Raw genomic sequence first — 23,287 nt, 5'->3', positions numbered from 1 at the left:
TAACCAGATTGGCTGCATTTTCCAGACTGATGACACAGAGGAAGCACTAGAACATGTCTTCCCATCTGGCCTCTGTCCCAGGCCTGAAAGCTCAGCACCTGGGGTCACTGCAGTGCAGCATTGTGGCTCTTAACTGGGCTGCATGAGCCCTCTGCTGCCATTCCCTGACCATATGCCAGTGTAGATAGCTTGTGTGTTGGTTTTTGCTACTGTCTTTTTTAGAGAAGGTGTCATCTTCTGTTTGACACTACACTTATTTTGTGTTTGGAGTTTATGTAGAGTAACACAAATTTTCATATTGAACTTTTTAGTGAAGTAACTGTTGGACCAGCAGTGAGAACAATATGGCATCATGGTGGGCTTTGCAAAATTTGAGTAAAAGATGGAAACAGGAATTAAAACAGTCACTGTGTGACTGTGTAATCTCAAGTAATGAGAGAGCTGTGTGACTTGGCTCAATATCAATTGAACAGTTCATTTGTTTCTTAACTATTAGAGATACAAGAGGTACTAAATTCTGCAGTTTGAAATAATGAGTAAACACAAATCCATTCTTGCATTGCTGCAGACAAGTGCTATACAGCCTGCACAAGCACAACCCACGTGTGTCACCATTCTTTTAAGAGAAATGAGGAAAATAGTGAAAGAAACCTTTAACTAGTTCAGCTGTTACAGTAATTTTTTTTCGTAAACTTTGATGCTGTTATTGCCTTGCTCAGATTTCTGATGAAAAAAAAAGACAGGAAACCTGGAACATGCTTACCTCTTCATGAAAGACCTCTGATTGGAGTACTGGAAATTTAAATCCTTCCTTGAATTTATGTGGTTGTAGTAGCAAAAGCACCAATTGCAAGTTTCTTCCTAATGTGAAATTAGTTTTGCTTTCCATCTATTTCTTTGCTGACTGGTCATTTGCAGTGATGTTTCAATGCAGTGTTCATCACTGTGGCCAAATTGTTCATTTGCAGTTGCTTTAGGCTGATAAGTTTGCAGTTTGAAGTAGTTGTTCAGTGTGAACGGTAACACTGATAGAAAGCAGAGCTTTGCTATTCTGTGTACACTGATATACTTCATTTTCATTAGATTTAGGTATGAGACAAAAACAGTGTAAGTGCTTAAGGTGCTTCTAGAGTAAAGATTGAGGCCTGATTTAGCTAAATCTGTCTGGAGCTACTGAGGATGAGGTCTTACGAGAATGGTAGTAGTCTCTGGTGGTTAAATAGATTAACTCTGGAATGATTTTTTTCCTTTTGATTCATCTGCCACCTTAAACCATCTTTTTTTCTCCTGAAACTGCTCATTTTTCATACCACAAGTCCTCTTACGACTTATTTCCTGTCTTCTGATCAGGATGAATAGTAGTGCTAGTTTCATATGTGGGTTACAGTCCCTTGAGCAAGCGATGATATGCGACTTCCCACTTTTTCTGACCCTTAGAAAAACTGCTTGGGCCAGAACCTGCAGGAGACTGGCACTCCACTCCTGACAGTCTGGCACACCTAGTCCAGATGAGGTGGCTGCAGATATTGCAAGTGTTGTTCTTACAATTTTAACTGGAGAGTGAGTGCCTAGCTGCCATTGTTTTTGTGTGGCTTCATAATTTAGAAGCCTGCAATACTGGTTGTACTGCAGAAAACACTTTTTCCATCTGTTAGAAAAGATGGCAGCTTTTTCCAACAGGTTATGGATCTGGTCTCAGTTATTCATGATCTTTTCATGGAGGTTTGTTCTCAGCTGCAAATCATACTTAGCACTTTATGTTTGTTGAAACAATACGTAGTTGCCATGGGAAGGAGATTCATCACCAATCTCTAGTCTATAAAATGACAAGTTTACTGTATCAATAGTATTTTTCTTTCATTCTACAGTTAATACTGATTGTGATTGGCGCTATAACAGTAGTCTCAATATTACAACCCTACATCTTCCTGGCATCAGTGCCTGTGATAGCAGCCTTTATTGTGTTAAGGGCATACTTCCTCCACACTTCTCAGCAGCTGAAACAACTGGAATCTGAAGGTAGGAGCAGCAAAATTGGTAGACTTCTAAATCCACAACAAATCAATTGAGAAGTGATTCACCCTTCCACCTCTTCTTTGCCTTTTCTCTTGCAAGATGCCATTGTCTCTGGGAGCAGAACACATATCTCCTTAAAGCCAGTGCTGTTACTGGTCCAGCCCATACTGAGTGCTCTGCTGCCAAAGAGCGGTGGAGAAGATCTTTTTAAAGCTGGGCTTTCTCACCACTGCAGCTGAAAACAAATAAAGTCCTGACATATAGTTTTCTTGAGAGTAAATGTAACTTGAAAAATTGTGGTCAGACTTGGTATGTGCCCTATGAGTTTGGTTTTTTATAAGAAAAATTTAGAATGGATATATCTTGATTGCAAAGAATTCTTATTTCTGAATAAATTATTTGACTAAATTTCCTTCCTCTCCCCCCATTAAGAGACTAACACGTTCCCAATAAAATGGAAAACCTCATTTTGAATTGTGGGTTTGCAGATCAGGCACTGTGGCCTGGCTTTTCAACAAACTGGCAGATCCTCAGCAAATCATTCCTGAATCTTAAACCCTGATGATCATCATCCCTTTTACTTAAGTGTAATTCTGAAGTTCCTCAGAACTAAATCTAAATTTCTTTGATGTTCACAGGGATACAGCATTGGCTCACCACTTTTTATGTAATGCAAGATCTGCTTTAAATTACCATGTCAGTACAGTTGAATCCAGAGTATTAAAGTTCTCTGTCTGTGCTAAAAAAACTTCACTTGATGGAGTTATCAGAATTGCAAGAATTCATTTTGGTTGGGGAAGAGCCACCTTTCTCTTGTGGCATCTTACAGCAGGCCAGGAGCTTCCCCTAGTAATATGCTAACTATGAAGAATTAATGTGATCCCTTCCTGGCAATACACTGAATGGAATTTCAACCCATTCATGCAAAGAATGTTGTTGTATATCCTGTGCTAGGATTACTTCAGCCATGTATTCCAAAAACATATGTAAATTAAACACTGACAATAGTTATACTGCTGTGAGTTAGAGCATAGGGCTGTGTATTTGCATTATATCAAAGGTTATTTGCTTATGAGTGCTTGTGATGTTTCTAATTTAAACACGTTACAGCTCGGAGTCCAATATTCACCCATCTTGTTACAAGCTTAAAAGGGCTGTGGACACTGAGAGCTTTTGGGCGGCAGCCGTATTTTGAGACCTTATTTCACAAAGCCCTGAACCTGCACACGGCAAACTGGTTCCTCTACCTGTCAACACTGCGCTGGTTCCAGATGAGGATAGAAATTATTTTTGTTGTCTTTTTTGTTGCTGTGGCATTCATCTCTATCGTAACTACAGGTACAGTAACTTTACTGGAGTACTGAAATGGAAGTCTTCTGCTTCTGTTTAACATCTCAGCTTTCGAAACTTCTGAGGAAAATAAACCATTGCAAAATTTAGCATACATTGGAGTCACTGATTTAAGTATGTCATAATAGTAAACACAACTTAATTAAAACAGAAATTACACCATTATATCTGCAATCTAATGTTGTAGAGGACTCATTAAAAGGATTAATCTGAATATCTGAAGGGATAGAACTTTCCTTTTCTTGACTGTAATTGCTGTAAAAGTAATTTTTTGTGTGTTTTAAACCACATTAATGTAACCACATTAGTGTACTGAGAAGCTTGGATGTTGATTATCATCTGAATAGCTCAAAGTTTTTTAGTAAATAGAAGTTAATATTCCTCTTATTTGCAAATGGCTAAGACATGTGAAGTTGTAATGATCTTTTAAAGGCACACAAATAGCAGAGATAGTCATCCAGTTCTCTAATTCCCAACCCACTGACCCATTTTTCAATGTGAAGTTTTGCAAATTGCATTCAAAATCCCCTTAAAAATGGCTCACCACTGTTGGTAAACCCAGTACATGAATGAGAATCACTCTATACCTTACTATCTTACTTGTATTTGAAATGCTGCTGGTGGCTGGCCAGGTGTAGCCAGTCTCCAACAAGCAGAGAATAGGAGAATAATGTCCTCCAAGTGTTGGAATAATTCAGTTCTGTGGAAAAACTCAGCAGACAGATTACTTCAAATACAGTTTTTAATTCACTACGCTTTTGTTATGTATGTTTTTTGATTTTGATTCTCAGGCATTATTCTCCCTCTTCCAAATATTACACTGAACTTTGTGTGCAGGATCTGGATGCAGTTTCAGTACGATGGTTGCTGATGAACAAGAATTTGCTGTTTTGTGAAGGAGATTTTTGGTCTTAACAATATCCAAATTTCATTTGATCATACTTCAGTGTTGAAAAGTGTACATTTTGTCAAATATTGTATAGTGTATGAAATGCTATCCTCTATTTCTTGTATAAGGATCTCTCCTCATCTTAGAAAAAAAAAATCCAACCACAGAAATACTTCTGTATGAAAATATGCACCTACAGTACTTTTTTTTACAAAGGAGACTTTAGTTCCCCTAAAATTCATAGGGAAACAATACCCCCTGCTGCCCTTCTCATTTTTTTTACTTTATGCGCTGAGTAGTTTGGGGTTTTTTAGGAAAACTGTTTCTTATGTTACTGTTTTTCTGGATTTGAGAAAAGGAGTTAGAAGCACTTTTTAAATATGTGAAAATTTGTCATCTTGCCACCATTGTAAACTTTACTGTTACACACTAAATTCCTTTTCTTAATCTGTCATCTTTCAGGAGGAATATTTTGCTTTTATTGTTTACTTCTATAATTACTCTGTTAACAAGATGTCTATAAGCAAAACAGGAGGAAGTTTGTTGAAAAAAGCCATAGAAGAAGTTGAGAATCAGAGAAAGGCATTTGGCTTAAATTCTCAATTCCCTTTAACACATAGTGAGATTAAAAATCAACAGTGGGGTAGTTTAAATGCTTATATTGCGTTGTATGAACTCATAAAGGAAAATCCCATGTTTGTTACAGCAGACAATTAAAGCAAAGAATTTATATCTGCATCTTTGTGGAACAGTAAGAAGAACATGTCCTCTATTTGTCCAAGAAATGAGAATGTAAACCGACGCAACTATTTTGAATTTTAAAGTTGTTAGCTGTGGTGTTTTAGTTAGATAAGAGTCATTTCACAGATTCATATGTGTTGGAAAAAGGAAATTGAAATCAAGATTGCAGAGGCCTGGTTCTGTTTACAGCTTAAGTACCAAGATACAATTTTTTCTTCTGCCAAAGCAAGAACAGGGTTTCTAGTGAATTCAGTGCCAAAGCCAGGTGTTTAACTGATGATTAAGCTCTCAGTCCTTTGTATAATTAACAAATCCATGTTTTCCCCATGAAATAAAAGATGAGAGAATGTGAACATGTATTTTAAGATATACATGCTAATTTTCTGATTTCTCTTGGCTTTTTATTTGTATATAAATTGAATGTGCTTTTCTCTCCGCAGGTGATGGACCAGGTAGAGTTGGCATTATTCTTACTTTAGCTATGAACATCATGGGAACCTTGCAGTGGGCAGTAAACTCAAGCATAGATGTGGATAGTTTGGTAAGCATAAAATGCACTGTGCTGTGCTTTCTTTTGAGGAACTGCCTTATTTTGCTGATTATGGGTGTTGAGTGAGTTATTTTCAGAGTTTGATATCAGGCAGATGTGTCAGAAAGTTCCCCTCATACCTTTCATAGCAACCTACTGGCTTTGGCACAGCACAAACTGAATTTTTCTGTGATCAAAAATTTTCCTGGACTAGAATAGGCAACAGCAAATAGTTGCATTTGAGGATTTAGATTGCAGATGTAGCAGTGATGGGAAAACTTCAAAAAGGCTTGGAGTTGTTTTGTTATGATTATATACCTTACCAAGATATATAATATACCTTACTTGGTCTACTTAAGGGCTTTGCACAGCCCATCACGATGGATGTTTCTGAGCTCCTTCCACGCAAAATCAACAGTGATTTAGACTTGTCATTTAAAAAATATATAATTGGGGCAGACAGTGACAGTGAAGGAATATTTGCCAGTTTGACGTATTTTTTTTAAATGATTCAACTACCCTCATCCTGAAGGAAATCCTTAAGAGCCCCAAAACTAGGAATTAACCACTTACAACATCTAATCTCTTGTTTACATGTGTGACTGGTGATAGTCCAGAAAGCTGACTGCCATTCAGGGACACATTTTTTCCCTATCCACCAATTGTTTTATGCTGACTCTTTCTTTACTTGTTAGAACAGCTTGTCTTGAAGGGCAAACACTTTGTGAAAGGGCTTCTTTGCTGTAACTGCAAGACATGCCAAACAGCAGTTGTGTGACTGATAATGAAGTAAAATGTGCCATTGGTAAGGCACAACAGTGACAACCTTCAGTCAGCTCTCATTTGTAAATTCCATCTTAGCCCCGTAAGGCATAATGTGATCGCTTTAAGTATAACAATCTGTGTAAGAATCATGTGCACATATAAAACAGCTTAATACAAACTGAAGGTGTTTCACAAGAGCAACGGAAAGTCTTACTGTGGGATTCAGAGCATGCTGGACACACTAGTGTTTTAATAAAGAACTTCCCCTTTTTTAAAATACAGTGATATTAAAATGTCATCTATTAGTAGCAATAAGGAAGTAACTCCCTTTCCCCTGAAAAGAAAGTCTCAAGTTGCTTTAGATGTTTTTGAGTACTCTTCTCTATATTAAGACAAACTACTGCACTGGAGCAGCAGTTATATTAATGATAGCCTTCTAAGGTGCATCAGTTCATAAGTGGATCCTCTGGACTTCTTTCAGCGGTGGATAGCTGCCCACCCGCATCCCATGGATTTTTAGGTATCCCAGATGACAAATTAATAGATATTGCTGGCAGGATGGTTCTCCTGACATTCAAAAGCTGCTGCTGTGCACAGGCAGATAATAGCTTCATGGTTTCAAGATAATAAAACTGCTTCACTGGGTGATGCAGATGTATTATTTCCCACTCCTTGTATTCTCCACATTTTAACGCTTCCTTCTTTAAAGTCTTTTACAATTATTTGGTTACAAATGTCCTGCAAAGGCTTGCATGTATGCCTGACTTTGTAGTCTATTTGGTTATACTCTATTTTTCTCTCAAGGGGTACTTTGAAGCACCCCACAGGACTAGATTGACTAGAATTGACACATCTCCATGTGTCTCCAGTTACAGATACACACGCACTGCTCTAGATGACATCACTCTTGCCCTTCCTTGAGCAGCTGTGACATCCATGCTTACAAGCCTGCACACAAGCATGCCTGAGCGTACAGCGCATTTGTAGGTAGCGGTCTTTGGTTGTCATATAAGCTGGAGTTTTCTGCAAGTGGTTGAAACCCATGTCCAAAGGCCTAGCTGCTGTACTTAGTAGGTAACATTAAGCTTGTACTGAGTTGTTTTACAAGGTATGCAAGGTATTTATTTCAGTGAAATAAATGCAAGCAAAACGACAGGAAGGCAGGAGAATAGGAAAGCAGGATCACATGAAGAAGGAAAAAAATGTACCAGAAGAAGTACTGGCTAAACAGATGGGTAGGTGGCAAATTTGACTTTATTCCACACAATCTCCTTCTTGATTTTTCCATGGCACTGGCATACATCTTGAAGAAATCTGACTTTCTAGGTTGGATTTTGTTTTTACATACACAGATATTCTCTTTGAAGCAATTTCTGTTGAACTGGTTTGGCTGTAACTGAAAAATCCCCATTGTCTTTTAATACCCCATAATGGTTTTGGCATTTCATTCTCTACAGCCCTGATACTTTATCTGCTCTGCTTTTTTTTTAAAAAAAAAACCAAAACATATGTGGTCACTCTGACAGCTATCCATTGTTTCATTTAAAGCTACCAGTTAGGCTAGATTTATCTTTTCACTTTGATCATTTCTGCTAATATCCCTTTAGCTGTTTTTTAGTCTTTTTCTTACCCCTCCAGGCAGTCTTGTAGTATTTTTAATTTTTTTCCTTCATAAGGAAATAGAAAATAAGTTTTCCAGTAAGTGCTGCTTTCACAGATAAGCAATGGCTAGTCCCAGTGGACTGTTTCAATGCTTTATAACGTCCTCCTTCACTGATGTGTATCCTGCAGTAGCAGTGCTATAACTGCGAAGGACAATTCCTTTTATCAGGGAAAGAGAAAATGCCATGCTTTTACTGTTGCCAAGATTACTTATGTAAGGAGATATAAAAAGAATCCCCCAAAGAGATATTAAAACCACACTTGCTAAACCTCACAGTGCCCCACCCTGTACATCAGGGATGCTGAAGAATTAAAGTAGTACCTGGTAGAGAAGAGGACCAAAGAAAAAACTAGGACTCTGAAAAATAATGGTGCTTTTACAGCTGGTTTTCATCCTTTTATTTTCCTATGCTATTTCTCCTTTAACCTGTTCAATTGGTATTTTTTTTTTTTTAAGTCAGACATGGTCTTAATAAGCTTTTTACTACTGTCAGCAGAAAACCTGAGAACACTGTTTATTTCCAAAGTTTAAGTAGATTAAATACTTGACTGTAAAATCGGCATCAGAATGACAGTTCTTAAAGAAGTGAGGTGTTGGTCATCTGGAAGGGAACAGAATCAAGAAAAATATTTTAGAACATTTCCTCTTCTGCCTGCAAAGCTGTGTGAGAAAGAGCGAAAAATTCAGGTCAAGTTTGACATGAACTAAATATTTCATTTTTGCAGTTTGGAAGAGGAGTATATCTCCTGTAAGTGCACCCAAAATGTAACAGCAGCAGATGTGAAACCTCAGTAAAACCATATGGTCCGCCGGCATTGATGCAGTTTTTGCGGTGACTTAATGCATGGGGGTTTTTTACAACATGAGCCATTGGACCAAACTCTCATAGGGTCTCTCAGTTGCAGACTGCACTTTCCAGACACCATGTTTTTGAGGAGATGGTGTCTTGCAACATGGTTGTTGAATACTATGCGTGTCTGGTCTGGAGAGGGTAACTGCTCTCTTCCTAGCCAAAGAGAACATAGGGCCTGATGAAACTAATTGTATTAGATTACTTGTAAAAGAATTACTTCTTCCACTTTCTGGAAATATATATTACATAATTATATTAAGAATTCTCCTTCAACATTAAGAAGAGTTTAAGTGATATTAGTGAGAAAGTAAATTAAAGAATTTGCCATGTTATTAAAATCTCAGTAAAATACAATTAGGCAAGGCTAAAAATAGTGTATTATGCTCTAGACATTTTTAGATGGAAGTAGTAAATATACTCCTTTATTCTAAAGCATTAGTTAAAGAATGTGAATATAGCAGGCACGTTGCTGATGGGAATAATGGATAAGAAACTTGCTGTCACCTACACTATACCTGTCATTATGAATGACAGAAGATTTCTACCTGTGAAAAGAAGAATAGATATCTTTGTGAAATGTTACTGACATTTATGCTGCATTCTGCCCAGATCTAAATCATAATTCAAATTACAGAACCAGGAAAGCATCCTTTTGAATTGATTTAAAGTATTAAGCTGTCTAAAATATCTGCATATGTGATGTGACTGATGAATCTGTCAGGGGGAGCTGGGACATGGTGATGAAATTTTCTGTTGTAATGGAAGGCTCTTTGTCCAGCGGGCTTCATAGCAGATTTAAGCTACTGTGTAATGGTAGGATCTCCTGGGCAATTATAGGGAATCCCTGCCTATACAAACGTTCACAGCTCTTGGTGAAGCCAAGAAAGACCCTTCATTTCTGAAGTGGCGATACTTCTATAAGGATAAGATTTCTGTAAACAAATGTACCATCAAACACCGATTAAAATAAATGCATGGTGCTCATTGTGGGATTTACTATAGACAGTCAGACAGGAAGAAAATTGTCAGTCTGATCTAGGTTTTCCTGTTTGTATCACCAAAATGAGATGACATTCATATATCAACACGATGATGACCATGCCTTTCCATCTTGCACAGTAGTTGAGATGGAAATTGTAATTGATAGGCTTGGATGTTAGCATGCTTTTCAAAATTTGTCACAATTGTGTTTCACAATGCTGAGTTGTAAGGTCTGAGTACAGAGTACTCTGAGTACAGCGTAGAGAACGAATGCTAATAATAAGGCCCAGATATTCCTGGATGCAGTAGCTATGCAGGTATCTATCTGTTTATTAATTTATTTTGCTAAATAATTTCTGACCAATAAGAATGGACAGTATCTTACAGTTTACTCCTGTTGTTTACAAGGACAAATTTTGGTAAAATGAGGAATCTAGTTAATTAAGTTAGTTGGACTAAGGCACTTAGGAACCTGAACATAAAGTCACGTCTTCTTCAAGGAAGGGAGTGAAATTTGTATCCTGAATAGCAAGAGAAAAACAGTAGGAAATATTGGAGACTCTAGGACTACCAGCATGAACAACATTCTCTGAAAAAAAGTATATTAGAAAAGATAACCTCTACAGAATGGATTAGTTAACCAAAACAAGCTATGCGTTGGAGGTCAAGAAGCAGATGGAGAAGAGAGACTTGACAAAATCAGAGTTAGACTTGCAAATGGTCCAAATTCTGGATAAATACTTGATCTCAGTTTTCAGTAAAAGGGCGGTGTTTAATCTGGGGAGTTGAAAGTGGAGCAGAAGGTAGAAATGGGATTTACAGCAGGGCACGAAATCAGGTGGAAATTATATGCAAAAACCAGCCTAGCTGTGGGCATGTAACTGAAGAGCCTGAGTTAGAATCCTGGTCTCCCTAAATTTTGTGGAGGGACACATACACCACCCATGAGTCAGTCCATCTAAAATCGGAGTCTTCAACTAAGTGTGATTGGGTTCTGCAGCTGGACATTTCAGCTAAACATGTGAAACTGGGCTGGAACAATGCTGCCCTGTGCATGCAGACCAGGTGGGACCAGACGTCCCATCCTAGGGTTCAGGAAGAACCAGCTGAGAAGCTGGACATCTGATAATGGCCACTTCCAATGAATCCACCAAGCTGGCAGTGGCAAGCGGTGGCATGTGATAGAATAATGATTGTCACTTCTGGTTAAGAAGGAGAAATGGGAAGTCATTGATGCCACCATCAGTTTGTTAGTCTGATGGCAGCAGTCTTTAGAAACTATTTTGAAGGAGTAATTAAAGATGCAGGGCTTAGAGTGAATTCACTCAGGTTTGCTAACATTAGGGTTGCATCAGACTAACCTGGTAACTGTGTTCAATGATTTATTTTCCAGACAAAAGTAATGTAGTAGATCTCATTTGTCTTCAGGAAAGCACTGTCTGTGGCTCTGTTTCAGAAATTATATAAATGAAGGAGATCAGGATTATTACAAGAACTGTAAACTAGTTAATGAGTTGGACAGAAAGGAAATGGCATTAAGCTGTAAGTATTAAGCTGTAGGGAGGCTACTCAACAAAGATCAGATTTGTGACCGAGCTTGGTTTAATCTTTTTTTAATGCTCTCAACAAAGAAAAAAAAAATTGGGTTGAAGAAATCTGCCAAAGGCACAAAGCTGAAAGGCAATGTTACCATGAAGAATGCTGTGAGTTGAAAGGTGTTGGGTGACCTCAAATGGCAGATATGAAATAGATTTTAGTAACTGAAGTGCAAAGGCTTGAATTGAGAGACTGCTAAGAATAACCTCTGTTGTAAGTAAGGATCTCCTCGTTTAGAAATGGCTAAGATGGAGGAAAGCTTGGCTGACCACTGCTCAATCAGAGGGTGACTATAAGATGTGACTGTGAAGAAAAGAGCATGTGATCCTAGGATGTGTTAATTGAGATATTCCTATTATAGATAGGAAAGTATCACTGCCTTTGTACAATGTCCTTGTGAAACATCATCCAAAATGCTGTGTAGATTCTGGTCAGACAGGAAAGATTAATTTGACTGGGATGTTTGGTGAAGGAGAACATATGTTAAGAAAGAGGCTTAAACCTGGATTTTCTTTAGTCCTGAAGAACAAAGGGTGACTGGATCTAAGGCAGCCCTCCATAAATTAATGGTGAAAGCAGCTAGGAAAAAGAACTATTTAGAATTTAAAATTAATAAATTTACAAGAACAAACTGGTCCATAGACTTAAAAATATGTTTTCTGACCACCTGAGCAGTGAAGTTCTAGTGAAGGAGATGAATTAACTATGTATTAATTCACCTGTGACCCATTTAAAAAAAAAAAATCAAGAGGATCCTTTCTAGTCCCATATTCCTTTGAAAATTCATCAAGACTGCTACTAGCAACTTCTGTCTGAAATTCATGAACTACAGGACTTGATTATTTCACTTAATATATATATAATTACAGATATAAAATTAATTCTTATGGAACTTCCTACTATTCTTTTGGTGAAAACTATAGGTAATTTCTCATGAATACTCAGGTGTTAATGTCTGATGATTGTTCCTCTTTACTTGGTGCTACTGCTTTACATCTTTCAAATTCCACAGTCTGCTAATCTTTGGAGATAAATGATTATTCAAGGAACTTCAGGTTTTGGGTTGGGCAACCCCCTACAGGAGGAAGGAGTTGAAGACTCCAAGATTGCTTTCATGATCATACTTTGTTTTCATAAATACAGGTCATCTACAGTTTTCAAAATACATTTTTAAAGGTAGAAAGAGCTATTTTGTCCATTTAAAGAGGAAGCAAGTGGAATCGCATATTAGACCAATGTCAGTAGTACAAGAACAATAGAATCTAGAGCTCTATACAAGAAGTGTCCTACCTTTGAAAGTTGTATCATGGCATAGCTTACACAGAAAAGAAACTCACTTTTCTGGCTAGGAATTAGGAATAATTTGATTTAATTTGTTTTGATAGCTAATTATTGATTACAATTAGAATACTGTTTGTTTTGATTCATAGATGCGGTCTGTTGGACGAATATTTAAATTCATTGACATGCCAACAGAAGAAACGAAAAACATGAAGCCACAGAAGAATAACCAGCTTTCAGATGCCCTTGTAATTGAAAACAGGCATGTGAAGGAAGAGAAGAACTGGCCATCCGGGGGCCAAATGACTGTGAAGGACCTTACGGCCAAATATGGTGAAGGAGGAGCTGCTGTGTTAGAAAATATGTCCTTTACAATAAGTTCAGGGCAGAGGGTGAGACACTGTTTTGTTGTGTTTTATCTGACTTCTATTAAGCTTAACTATAGAAGTGTCATTATAAACCTATTAACTGACTAAAGAGTAGGTTGAGTTCAGTAAGGTTTTGTAAGTTAAATTGTTGCAAAGCAATCATCTAAAGCACTTGAAGAACAGAAATGTCTTGTGTCTCTTCTTAAAAAGAGCTCATCTGTAGGATTATTGGCTACAAACAAAGAAAAGGCAAGGAAAATCTGCCTCAGTTATCCTTAAGGCTATTAACCTTAAGGCTAATTTACACCTCAGTGAAGCACACTGGGGACGTTTGCTGGCCATGAGGAGCAGAATATACCGATAAAATACATAGGCAGCAGTTCCCTAAGTTGTATTCCTGTGTCTGAAGTCATCCGCCTTCTCCTCCCAGGAAGAGGGAAGCTTGCCGGTGAGTGCAGGTGCTGGGGGCAGCCTGACCCAGGTGGAGCAGGGCACGAAAGAATACCAGCCACTGTGCCAAGAGTAACGCATCGCTGGCTCCGGCAGCTGGAGGGTGGAGGTGCCATCTCGCCCATTCGATGAGGGTTCTATGCCACCCCAAATTATTATGTAACAAACTATAAACAGCTCTATTCTTTAGAAGATTGACAAACCTCTAATTAATCTACATGTGTCTTTGGCGTTGTGTTCAAGAAAGAGCTTTAGTTTCAGGACAGCAATTAGGCAGAGGATTAACGCTTTGCTTTAAGTTCATGCTGAAGGCCTGTCCTCAGTGAGGTGGAAAGAAGAGCTTGCACAATTTCCTGAGCTGAAGCTCCTAGTTTGGATAGCACCAGTCTCTGCCAGGGTTGGTAGGTCTGTCTTGGTTTACATGAACTGAATGTTTCATCTACTAATTTTGAGGGCACTAAATTTTGAAACCAGCGTTCAGACTTCCTGTAGCACCAGCACCATCCTAAAGATGCTCTGCCTTTGGAAGAGAGGGACCTGTGATTCCTGGAGCATGGAGGTGTGGGTGCCGCTGTAGTCTGGTGGATTTACTTCCTGGAAAATCCCTCAAGGCAATGGAGTATGGAAAATGAAAGATACTTTTGTACTGTACAGAGAGGGGGCAAAGCATTTAAAACAAAGATCCTTTTTTCAATGGCTATGATTCAGGAACGTGATCCAATTTCAGTGATGAACCCCAGACTCAGAGGTAGCATTTCCAGAATTGGGGCATGCTCCTTAAACTGGAGAGGATTTGTCTCTGCCCCACAGGGAAGTACATGTAAAACAAGCAGGAAAGGGGAGAGCTTTCCTCTGCTGAGGGAGTAGAATAGAATAGAATAGAATAGACTATTTCAGTTGGAAGGGACCTATAACAATCATCTAGTCCAACTGCCTGACCAGTTCAGGGCAGACCAAGTTAAAGCATGTTATTGAAGGCATTGTCCAAATGCCTGTTAAACACTGACAGACTTGCGGCATCTACCACCTCTCTAGGAAGCCTGTTCCAGTGTTTGACCACCCTCTCGGTAAAGAAATGCTTCCTAATGCCCAGTCTAAACCTCTCCTGGTGCAGCTTTGAACCATTCCCACGTGTCCTATCACTGGACATCAGGGAGAAGAGATCAGCACCTCTGTCTCCACTCCCCCTCCTCAGGAAGCTGTAGAGAGCAATGAGGTTGCTTCTCAGCCTCCTTTTCTCCAAACTAGACAAGCCCAAACTCCTTAGCCGCTCCACATAGGACATTCCTTCCAGCCCTTTCACCAGCTTTGTTGCCCTCTGGACACATTCAAGGACCTTCACATCCTTCTTAAATTGTGGGGCCCAGAACTGCACACAGTGTTCAAGGTGAGGCTGCACCAACGCTGAATACAGCGGGATAATCACCTCTTTTGACCGGCTGGTTATACTCTGTTTGATCACCCCAGGATGCAGTTTGCCCTCTCGACTGCCAGGGCACACTGCTGGCTCATATTGAGCCTGCTGTCAGCCAGCACCCCCAGATCCCTTTCTGCAGGGCTGCTCGCCAGCCACTCCTCTCCCAGTTTATACTTGTGCCCGGCATTACTCCATCCTAGGTGCAGAATCCTCCATTTTGACTTGTTAAATTTCTTTCCATTAATCATTGCCCAATGCTCCAATCTATCTAGATCCCTGTGCAAGGCCTCTTGTCCCTCAAGAGAGTCAACAGCACCTCCCAGTTTGGTATCATCAGCAAACTTGCTAACGGTGCATTCAACTCCTGCACCCAGATCATTGAGCAGAACTGGCCCTAGAATTGAACCCTGAAGAACACCGCTGGTGACCGGTCACCAGACAGATGTAGCCCCATTCAATACATCCTTTTGAGCCCAGTCCTTCACCCAGGGCACTGTGAACCCGTTCATCCCACAGTTGGACAACTTGTCCAGAAGGATGCTGTGACGGACAGTATCAAAAGCCTTAACTAAAATCAATAAGAACTACGTCCACCACCTTCCCTTCATCCACTAGGTGGGTGACCTTATCATAGAAGGATATCAAATTAGTTAAGCAGCACTTTTCCTTTGTGAACCCATGTTGACCGTGCCTGATGATTGCATTATTCTTTAAATGCCTTTCAATAGTACGCAGTATAATCTTCTCCATAATTTTTCCAGGAACTGAGGTTAGACTATCAGGTCTGTAGTTCCCTGGGTCTTCCTTCACAACTTTTTTGTAGATTGGAATACAAATCTACCCAATCAATAGATTGGGTTGGTGCAACGAAGTGCAGACTGCTCTTCTGGTTTGGGGGCCCTTGGCACTGTTACAGAAAGGATGCCAGGCAGCAAGAAGAATCCCCTTCTTCACCTTTACATGTATATTGTCACCCTACAAAAGTAGCCGACGCTCAGACAGGACATCATTAGCTGTGTAAAACCCAGCTATTGGAAAAGGCAGTATCTCAGCATTTGCTGGTGGTTACTGCAGATATTGCTCCTTCCAGCAATAGGTCGGTGCAATCCCACAAGGGGAATACAACATTTAAAAAAACCCTGTGTATTATGTTTCTTCCTACCTAAGAGGTGAGGAAAGGCAGCACCAGCTGGGCAGGTTGGGGACTTGCATTGCTGCTTGGGGGTTGGCAACGGCATGGTGTGTGCTGTGACCACTGCCTCAAAACTACCCCACTACAAATTCATGGTCTGATCAGAGTTAGGCCCTTTATTTTCAATTGCATGGAAATGGAGTAGCTTAGTGTGATTCAAATGCATGCCCTACTTGGTTTTTGTCTGCTGGATCGGGTTTTGCTGAAGAGGGCTTCATAGCAAAAGAAAGGGGAAAGGCACAGAATTCTGGACTAATCAGTACAAGAGAATATATAAGCAAATTTCTGTTCTTCAGCTAAGGGTAGACTAAGAGATTTTTCATCTTAGTTAATTCTAACAAAACAAAGAAGGGTCTGACCCAGTGTTTTGTTCAGCCCTTGCTTTTATCATTCCCAAATGAACGACATTTACTATCCTGTTGAGATCCATTTGGATTGTTCTCCACTGCTGAGATCTCTACGTGTTTCTGCCTTGGTCTGTGGTTAATATGTGAGCAGTATTAAATGTTTGCTTTTATGATTTGCATTGCAGGTAGGCCTTTTGGGAAGAACTGGTTCAGGAAAAAGCACTTTACTTTTTGCATTTTTAAGACTGCTGGATACAGAAGGGGATATCCAGATTGATGGAGTCTCCTGGAACACGGTCAGTGTGCAGCAATGGAGAAAGGCATTTGGAGTGATTCCTCAGGTAATGAGATTATTGTATATTTGTGTGCCTTTATTTTCATTGGTTCTATATCCATACACACATAGTTACCTTCAAGCTGGAAGTTAGTTGTTTTATGCTGAGAAACAGAAACAAAATGCAAAGATATTGTGTAAAGGGGAGTGGGATGAATGGATGGATGCAATGATTCACAGCAAACTCCACTTTTTGAGGGTTTCTATGCCATTCGCACAAGAACTCTTCTAGAAATGGGAAGGTACAGCACACTCAAACAGAAGTTTTCGTAGCCTGCTTATCCCTGCACCTCTGAAAAAGTTTGTATGTTGATTCAAAGTAAGATAGTGCCACCTGAAGAAAAAAAGACAATCAGTGGTGTTCTCAGCTACTGTTTTCTAAAGCCCTACATCACATATAGTTAACATGTGGATACTATACCTCACAGGCTGGTAGCAGAATTACTGCTTTTCTCATATTTTACTAGACCACTAGCTGATGCCCAACTTGGACTCATCCCTTTTTTTAACTGTGACCTCTCACTACCATGTCATGATGCATGTATAAGGGAGCACTTCATGTTATTTATGCTTGCAGCAGTCCTGGCATATGGGAAGTAATACCATTTCAGAGATGAAAAAGGAAGCAGCTCCTCGCATGGATTTAGGCACCCTCATACTCTCAAATAACTGGAACAAGAAAAATAGTCTAAGGATGAGTAAACAATTAAACCTAGGGCTTCTGAGTCCCTTGTCAATGTCCCTGCTACTGGACCAGGGTCCTATATTAGTTACAGCTCTGCATTGTCTGTCTCAAAAATGAACATTATTGGCTGCATGCTGTAGCACTAAAAAGTCGTTGCTCACTGTAAAGGTAGGAATGAACTGTGCAAAATTTTAATGCCATGTTTTGTGTTTTTGTTGTTGAAAGCTGTCAGTCCTTTCCAACAACACTGATACAGGAGTAACACTTAATGGGCTTCTCTTCTTTGAAAGCTATACACTGGATAGTTCTTCAGCTACTAAGCATACACAGTCTTTTCCATCACAATGTTCATTCCTTTGGAAATCTTGTGAGTGTTGCGGATTAATTCAAGTAACAGTTGACTATAATCTTACCAATGATTCATTTGTGGTATAGGGACGCAGAGGGACACCAGCTGCAGAACAGCCTGCCACACTGTCAGGGGACGTGCGGTCTGTCTCGCCTTTTTCCATCCTTGAGGGGTAGCTACTAGCCCCAGAGACTGATAAGTATCGGTTGATCCTTGGTCACCCTGGTTGGCCCACTCCTTGACAGGCCCAAAAGGAGTGGGCCAACCAGGGTGACCAAGGATCTACTTTTGACTGTCAGCTGTCAAACCCTTATTGTGCCATTTCCCCCATCCCCACTGTAAAGGAGTTGCCACCTGCTTTCTGTGCATATTGGTTTGTTCCTAGGTAGTCTGCTCTCTTAGGAAGGTGGTTACTGTCTTCGAAAGCTGGTGAGCTGCAGTGAACGTATGTGTGGTATAAACCTGTTGTACACTGAATACATGAGGCACTGTAAAATAGTTGGAGGGGCTCTGGGACAGCCAGCCAATTTAACTAAAAAATACACTGTCAGGTTTACATTTTCAAAATAGTGTTTTTCTTTTCCATAACCATCAGAGCAGAGCAGAGGTCTGTCTTCACTTTCACCCTCTGCTGTGTATGTAGGCTAAATTCTGCTTTCTACCACAATACAACAAACCAAACTTATTGTAGTGAAGTCCCTAATATGACTGTCACTCAGTCGCTATAGTCAGTGCTGAACTACTTCAGTGTCATGGAGGTGGGATTTAACTCTGACCGAGGTGTTCCTGATGGCACTGTTTTGGCTTTGGTAGCTTTTAGATGCTGAAATGCTCATGCTGGAAACACAATAGCTTTGATTTTGCAAACACAAGAGGGACTCAAAATCTAATTTTTCTACTTAATCATCAGGTTTTTAGTTGTGATAGCTTCCCTTTCAAAAATGTTATCCCACAGTAGCCCGAATGGCATTTCTTTAAAGTCAGCATGCAAAGAAGGCACAACTCTTGCCTCCCTGTGCATTTCCACAGTCATGCTCTGAAATTTCCTCAAAGGCAGCAATTTTTTAGCACTTTGACCTTGCCAGAACAGACCCTTTTTCACTGCCAAGTTACACCCTCAACAAAACGAACCAAGAGAGCAGTGGTGAGTCCACTGGTTGGATTTGTTTCTTGCCTGAGCTCTACCGACAGCCTGGTTGGTCACACACTGCCTGCTGAGCTGAAGCTTGCTCAGCAAGCTGCCCTTTGACAGCTGACCTGTTGTCACCCTTTCTGTCCTCTCTTCAACATTTTCACATCTACCTATTCCTGTAAACTTTTATGTCTTATTATTGCTGGTTCAGTACTGCAGCATGATTGTTGCTTGCAAGGATGAAAAAAAGTCACCCCTTCAGATAGGGGCAGCTGTGCAGTGAACTGCAAATGCAGCTGCGTCCATTTAGTTTGGAGAACAGGTATATTATACAGCTGTCCTCCAAAGGATGGCTGTATAGGATGAAGGATGCTTTTACCAGTATAAGCTATGTCTCCATTGCAAAATTTTCCTATACAGCCAACTATAACTTTCTGTATTGGAAGGGTCTTCCCTGTCTCTCCCATAGTCATCCTTTTGCTCTCAGCCCTTTCTTCCCTTGGGATGTGGTTGCCCAGCAGGGTTTGTTCTTTCCATCTCCAGCTGTCCTTGGGAACGCATGGACTGAGGAGAAAACTGAATGCTTGGTAGCAAGTAGCCTTGTTGTCCCAGTGAAAGATACGGTTAATAATTCTCATAGCTGAGTACTCACTATAGAGTCACTAACGGTATAGAAAACATTGTTCTGCAGCCATCAGCAAAATGCGAGAGACATTTATTACACGAGCAGTGTAACTTGCCCTTCTGCTGGTGAGGTGCATTGTTAGTTCATTGTTAAAATTACACATTTAGTTCAGTTTGGAAGTCCCTGATATATGGATCAATGCCAAAAAATCCCAGCCCTCCATTCTCTGGAAGGTCACAAGTGTTGCCAGCCTGTCTGCGTGCTTCAGCTCGCAGGTCCTGTCCCAAAGCCTTGCCAAAGAACTGCACATTATGCCTCAAAAGTTCCCGCATTCAGAACAAAATGAAGTTTTCACCAGCACTTTCCCAGCAAAGAAGAGAAATTGCATATGCCACCCTGCCTTTCCCAGCAGAACAAAGGGAGCCTTTTGTTCTTTGCTGTTCACCTACAGCTTCAGAATGGGAAAAAAAAAAAGTTGCCTTTTCTTTCCTGGGAGTCTGGCCTAGAGCAGCACCTGGATATTTGCTGTCTCCAGGAGAGGCCTCGCTAACAAAAAGAGAACAGAGCTCTACCTGAGGCGTACTTCTTTGTGAAAACTTTCCAACACTGTCCTTCTCTTCCCTATCCCTAAGTTTCCCAATTTAGAAGAAAAGAAGTGCTTTTCCTCTGTGGGAACCTCACTGATGAGCGCCTGCATAGCACACAGAGCGTCCTAACACACTGCCATCTGCTCCATGCAGGCAATGCTGGAATGGCCTGCAGGGTCGTCAGGGATCACGCTGAGCCAAAGCAAAGGCAAAAACTTGTTTCTTTCAGCATCTCGGATCCTGCTGTCAGCACATTGCAGTGGCGTGAAGAAGTATACCATATAAAACGTTTCCTGGAGCACCCACAAGGAAGTTCCTTCCTGTAGCTCCTCACACGCCTGCGCTGCTGAAGCACAGCCTGACCACAGCGCTGCTCCTACAGGGTGTTTGTCCTTCTCATGCAAAGCAATTACTCCAGCGATAACAGGCTGTTTGAAGTATGATCGCAGCCCATCGTCCCTTCTTTTTGGGCAGTCCTTTCCTATGCTTCTTCTGCAAGAGTTTCCCCACCGCGTTTCTGGGGCAAGGACATCCAGCTGCATCTGGCTTCAACACACTGCATACAGGTTGTCATGCAGATTGCATCCTGAAGTATTTAATGGAGTCAAATTGAGAAAATGCCTTCAGAAATTTGGCTTTGAATGGAGAACAGGAGACCTGCAGCCAATTTTCCATTAAAATAAATGAGGAGAAATCTGAGACCGATAAGGTGCTGCTAGCTCAAAGGAAGGGGATCACTTCTGGTGTCTTCTTGAGTGTTATTACACTACATCCTGGCAGATCTAACACCGTTTTCTGTGTGTAAATACTCCATATAGAGTTAAAATCAAGTTTAGCACGGAGAAAAAGATTACTACAGTTTCTGGGACTGCCAGCTGACAAGAAAAAAAACCAAATCACTTTTGCTCCTTTATTTTACTTAAGAAGTGAAATTTCACAACTTTTATCTTTGTAGCTCCATTTTTTCAGTAGTTATCTCACTTCATATCTGTCTGTCTCTCTGCCTGTCTGTCTCCAGCACTGTTTCATCGCTTCTCATACCCTTCAGGGCTGTTCAGTTTCGGAGGTTGCGGGGGTGGCTGTTCTGCAGAGTGCTGGGGCACTCCTGCACGGTGCTGCCTGCGGGGCAGCCGCCGCTTCCCAGAGGTGGTCCCGCAGAGGCTGGTTCCTGCAGGGCATCGAGACGAGGCAGCATCACCAAACCGGGGAGTATCTGCTGCACCAGTCCCATGCACAGAGCACCTGGAGACATTAATTAAAAACCCCACATGCTCATTTCGGGCAGTATATAGGTTGCTTTCTGCGTCATGGGTTCAGCGTTGCCAGGAACACAGCACTTGCATTTACCAGTAGCCTCTATGGGAGGCAGAGGTTTTAGCATCTTCAGGGGAGAACGTTACAGAACTGGTCCCAAAAAACTTGCAGAAGGTGTTCATTGCTCCCGTGCTCTTATTCTTGTCTGTAAATATGTTAATGTCAGTGTCAAGTCCCTAAATGACACTTATGAAAACAAAACCTCTAACTCTGCACCTAATACTAAAGCATTCACATAGTAATTTGATGTTCTTTCATGTTGATATTGTTGCCATAATATATACGAAGTGGGGGAGGCTACATGGAGGTCATATTGTTGTTACTCTAACTTCTCTGTGCATGGAGCTGGTGTCTGGTTCCAGCTGATGTTGCATTTGTTCTCCAGCCCTGGGGAGTATGGAAACAAGGGTCCATGGGTCTCACTGAGGACCTGCACACAGTTTGTCTTTCGTTGCAACAGCAGCTACTCACAGCCGGGATACTCTCGCTCCTTAGCAGCCTCTTGTCAGCTGATGCTTTACTCTTCTGTATGTGTTTGCTTAGGTACTCAAGGGTCTTGGTTCTCCACCTAACACTTAAATCACTTAAGAAGCTTATTGCCACAAGCTGGGTGTATCCCAAACCGTAACCAATATGCAGAGGCTCTAGTCACTGAGAGGGATTAATGCCTTTCAATATTTGAGGTGGTCAGAACATAAACATGACCATATTTATATTCCTGAGTGTTTTGCCTGTGAGTGGATGTCAGGTCTGAGAAACTATTTGCTGTATACTCGCACCCGTTACCATCCTGGGTGAATTTGAACAAGTGACCGAGAAGGAAAGTGTTCCAGATTTGCTGCCAGTCTCACCAGCCATCCGTTCCCCCTTCCAACACTCTCCTTATTTCTACTTCTTCCATATTTATAAATAACACATAAGTTCATGGGATTCACTTTTGGTTTTTTTCACTTTAGACTTCTAGGTTTTAAAAATTTTGGCTTTTTTTTTTCTGCTTCTTTTTAAGTGGACTCTAAACTGCCCATGTGACTCACATGATATTTACTCAAGTGAACTCTATGTGGTTTCTAATGAGCTGGGAGGAAGGAGGTGTTGAAATGGAGAGAGAAGTACCAGAATTCAGGACAATGAAATATTTACTTTGGGGGGGGGGGAAGTACTTTTGGGATTAGTTTGCTTTTAGTGCCCTGGTTCTTGAAAGCACAGTTATTAGGAATAACAGCAGTTTCTGAAGAAACTAGTTCCCTTTATTTCTCTGCCTGCTGCACTTCAGCAGGAATGTTATTCAGCCCTATCTTCTTTAAAACTGGTTTGTTCAGTTAACTATTCTTTACCACTGAGAAATGAAAATACCTATTCCATTAGTTAAATGTATGGCACTCAAAGTGTGAACAAACCCACGTCTGACACTGTTTCCGCAGCGTTATTATTTCTACCGCACCCACTGCTTGGAAGAATCTAATCCTGCTGCAAATACATCACCCCGCTCAGGCCACCGGACCAGTGCAGGGCATGGGAAAAGGGCTGCGCTGTACTTCACCGAAGCATTCACTGTTATTAACAATCATGATTATAAAAGAGTCTACTCTTTCCCCTAGTCTATACCCAAAGCGCTTCAATGACTTTTAGCTGTGTGCGCTGCTGCCTCTGCTGCAACTCGGTCAGCGTGTTGCTGGCCGTGTGGTGAAGGTATCACCGTGCTTAAATCCAGCCCACTGACTGCAGGGCACCACGGTGCAGCTGCTTTTCTCCTCTGGTCTCTTCAGTCAGGTACTTCTTTCTCTCTTACACCAAATAAGTTATTGGTAATGGCCTACATATCT

At 40.7% G+C, this 23,287-nt stretch overlaps 1 protein-coding gene across 1 annotated transcript in view; it reads left to right on the top strand.

The window, feature by feature from the left end:
- CFTR (cystic fibrosis transmembrane conductance regulator (ATP-binding cassette sub-family C, member 7)) overlaps positions 1-23,287 on the top strand; it is an 89,025-nt gene that overhangs the window by 57,966 nt on the left and 7,772 nt on the right. The window contains exons 19-23 of the mRNA XM_010573988.1: positions 1,869-2,019; positions 3,127-3,354; positions 5,437-5,537; positions 12,814-13,056; positions 16,624-16,779. Coding sequence (XP_010572290.1) covers positions 1,869-2,019; positions 3,127-3,354; positions 5,437-5,537; positions 12,814-13,056; positions 16,624-16,779 — 879 coding nt within the window. The remainder of the gene's footprint in view (positions 1-1,868; positions 2,020-3,126; positions 3,355-5,436; positions 5,538-12,813; positions 13,057-16,623; positions 16,780-23,287) is intronic.

Source organism: Haliaeetus leucocephalus, unplaced genomic scaffold (assembly GCF_000737465.1).
Source record: "Haliaeetus leucocephalus isolate CR32 unplaced genomic scaffold, Haliaeetus_leucocephalus-4.0 Scaffold406, whole genome shotgun sequence".
Lineage (NCBI taxonomy): Eukaryota > Metazoa > Chordata > Aves > Accipitriformes > Accipitridae > Haliaeetus > Haliaeetus leucocephalus.
Note: the sequence above shows the minus strand (reverse complement) of the source record. Positions and strands in the feature narration are given on the sequence as shown.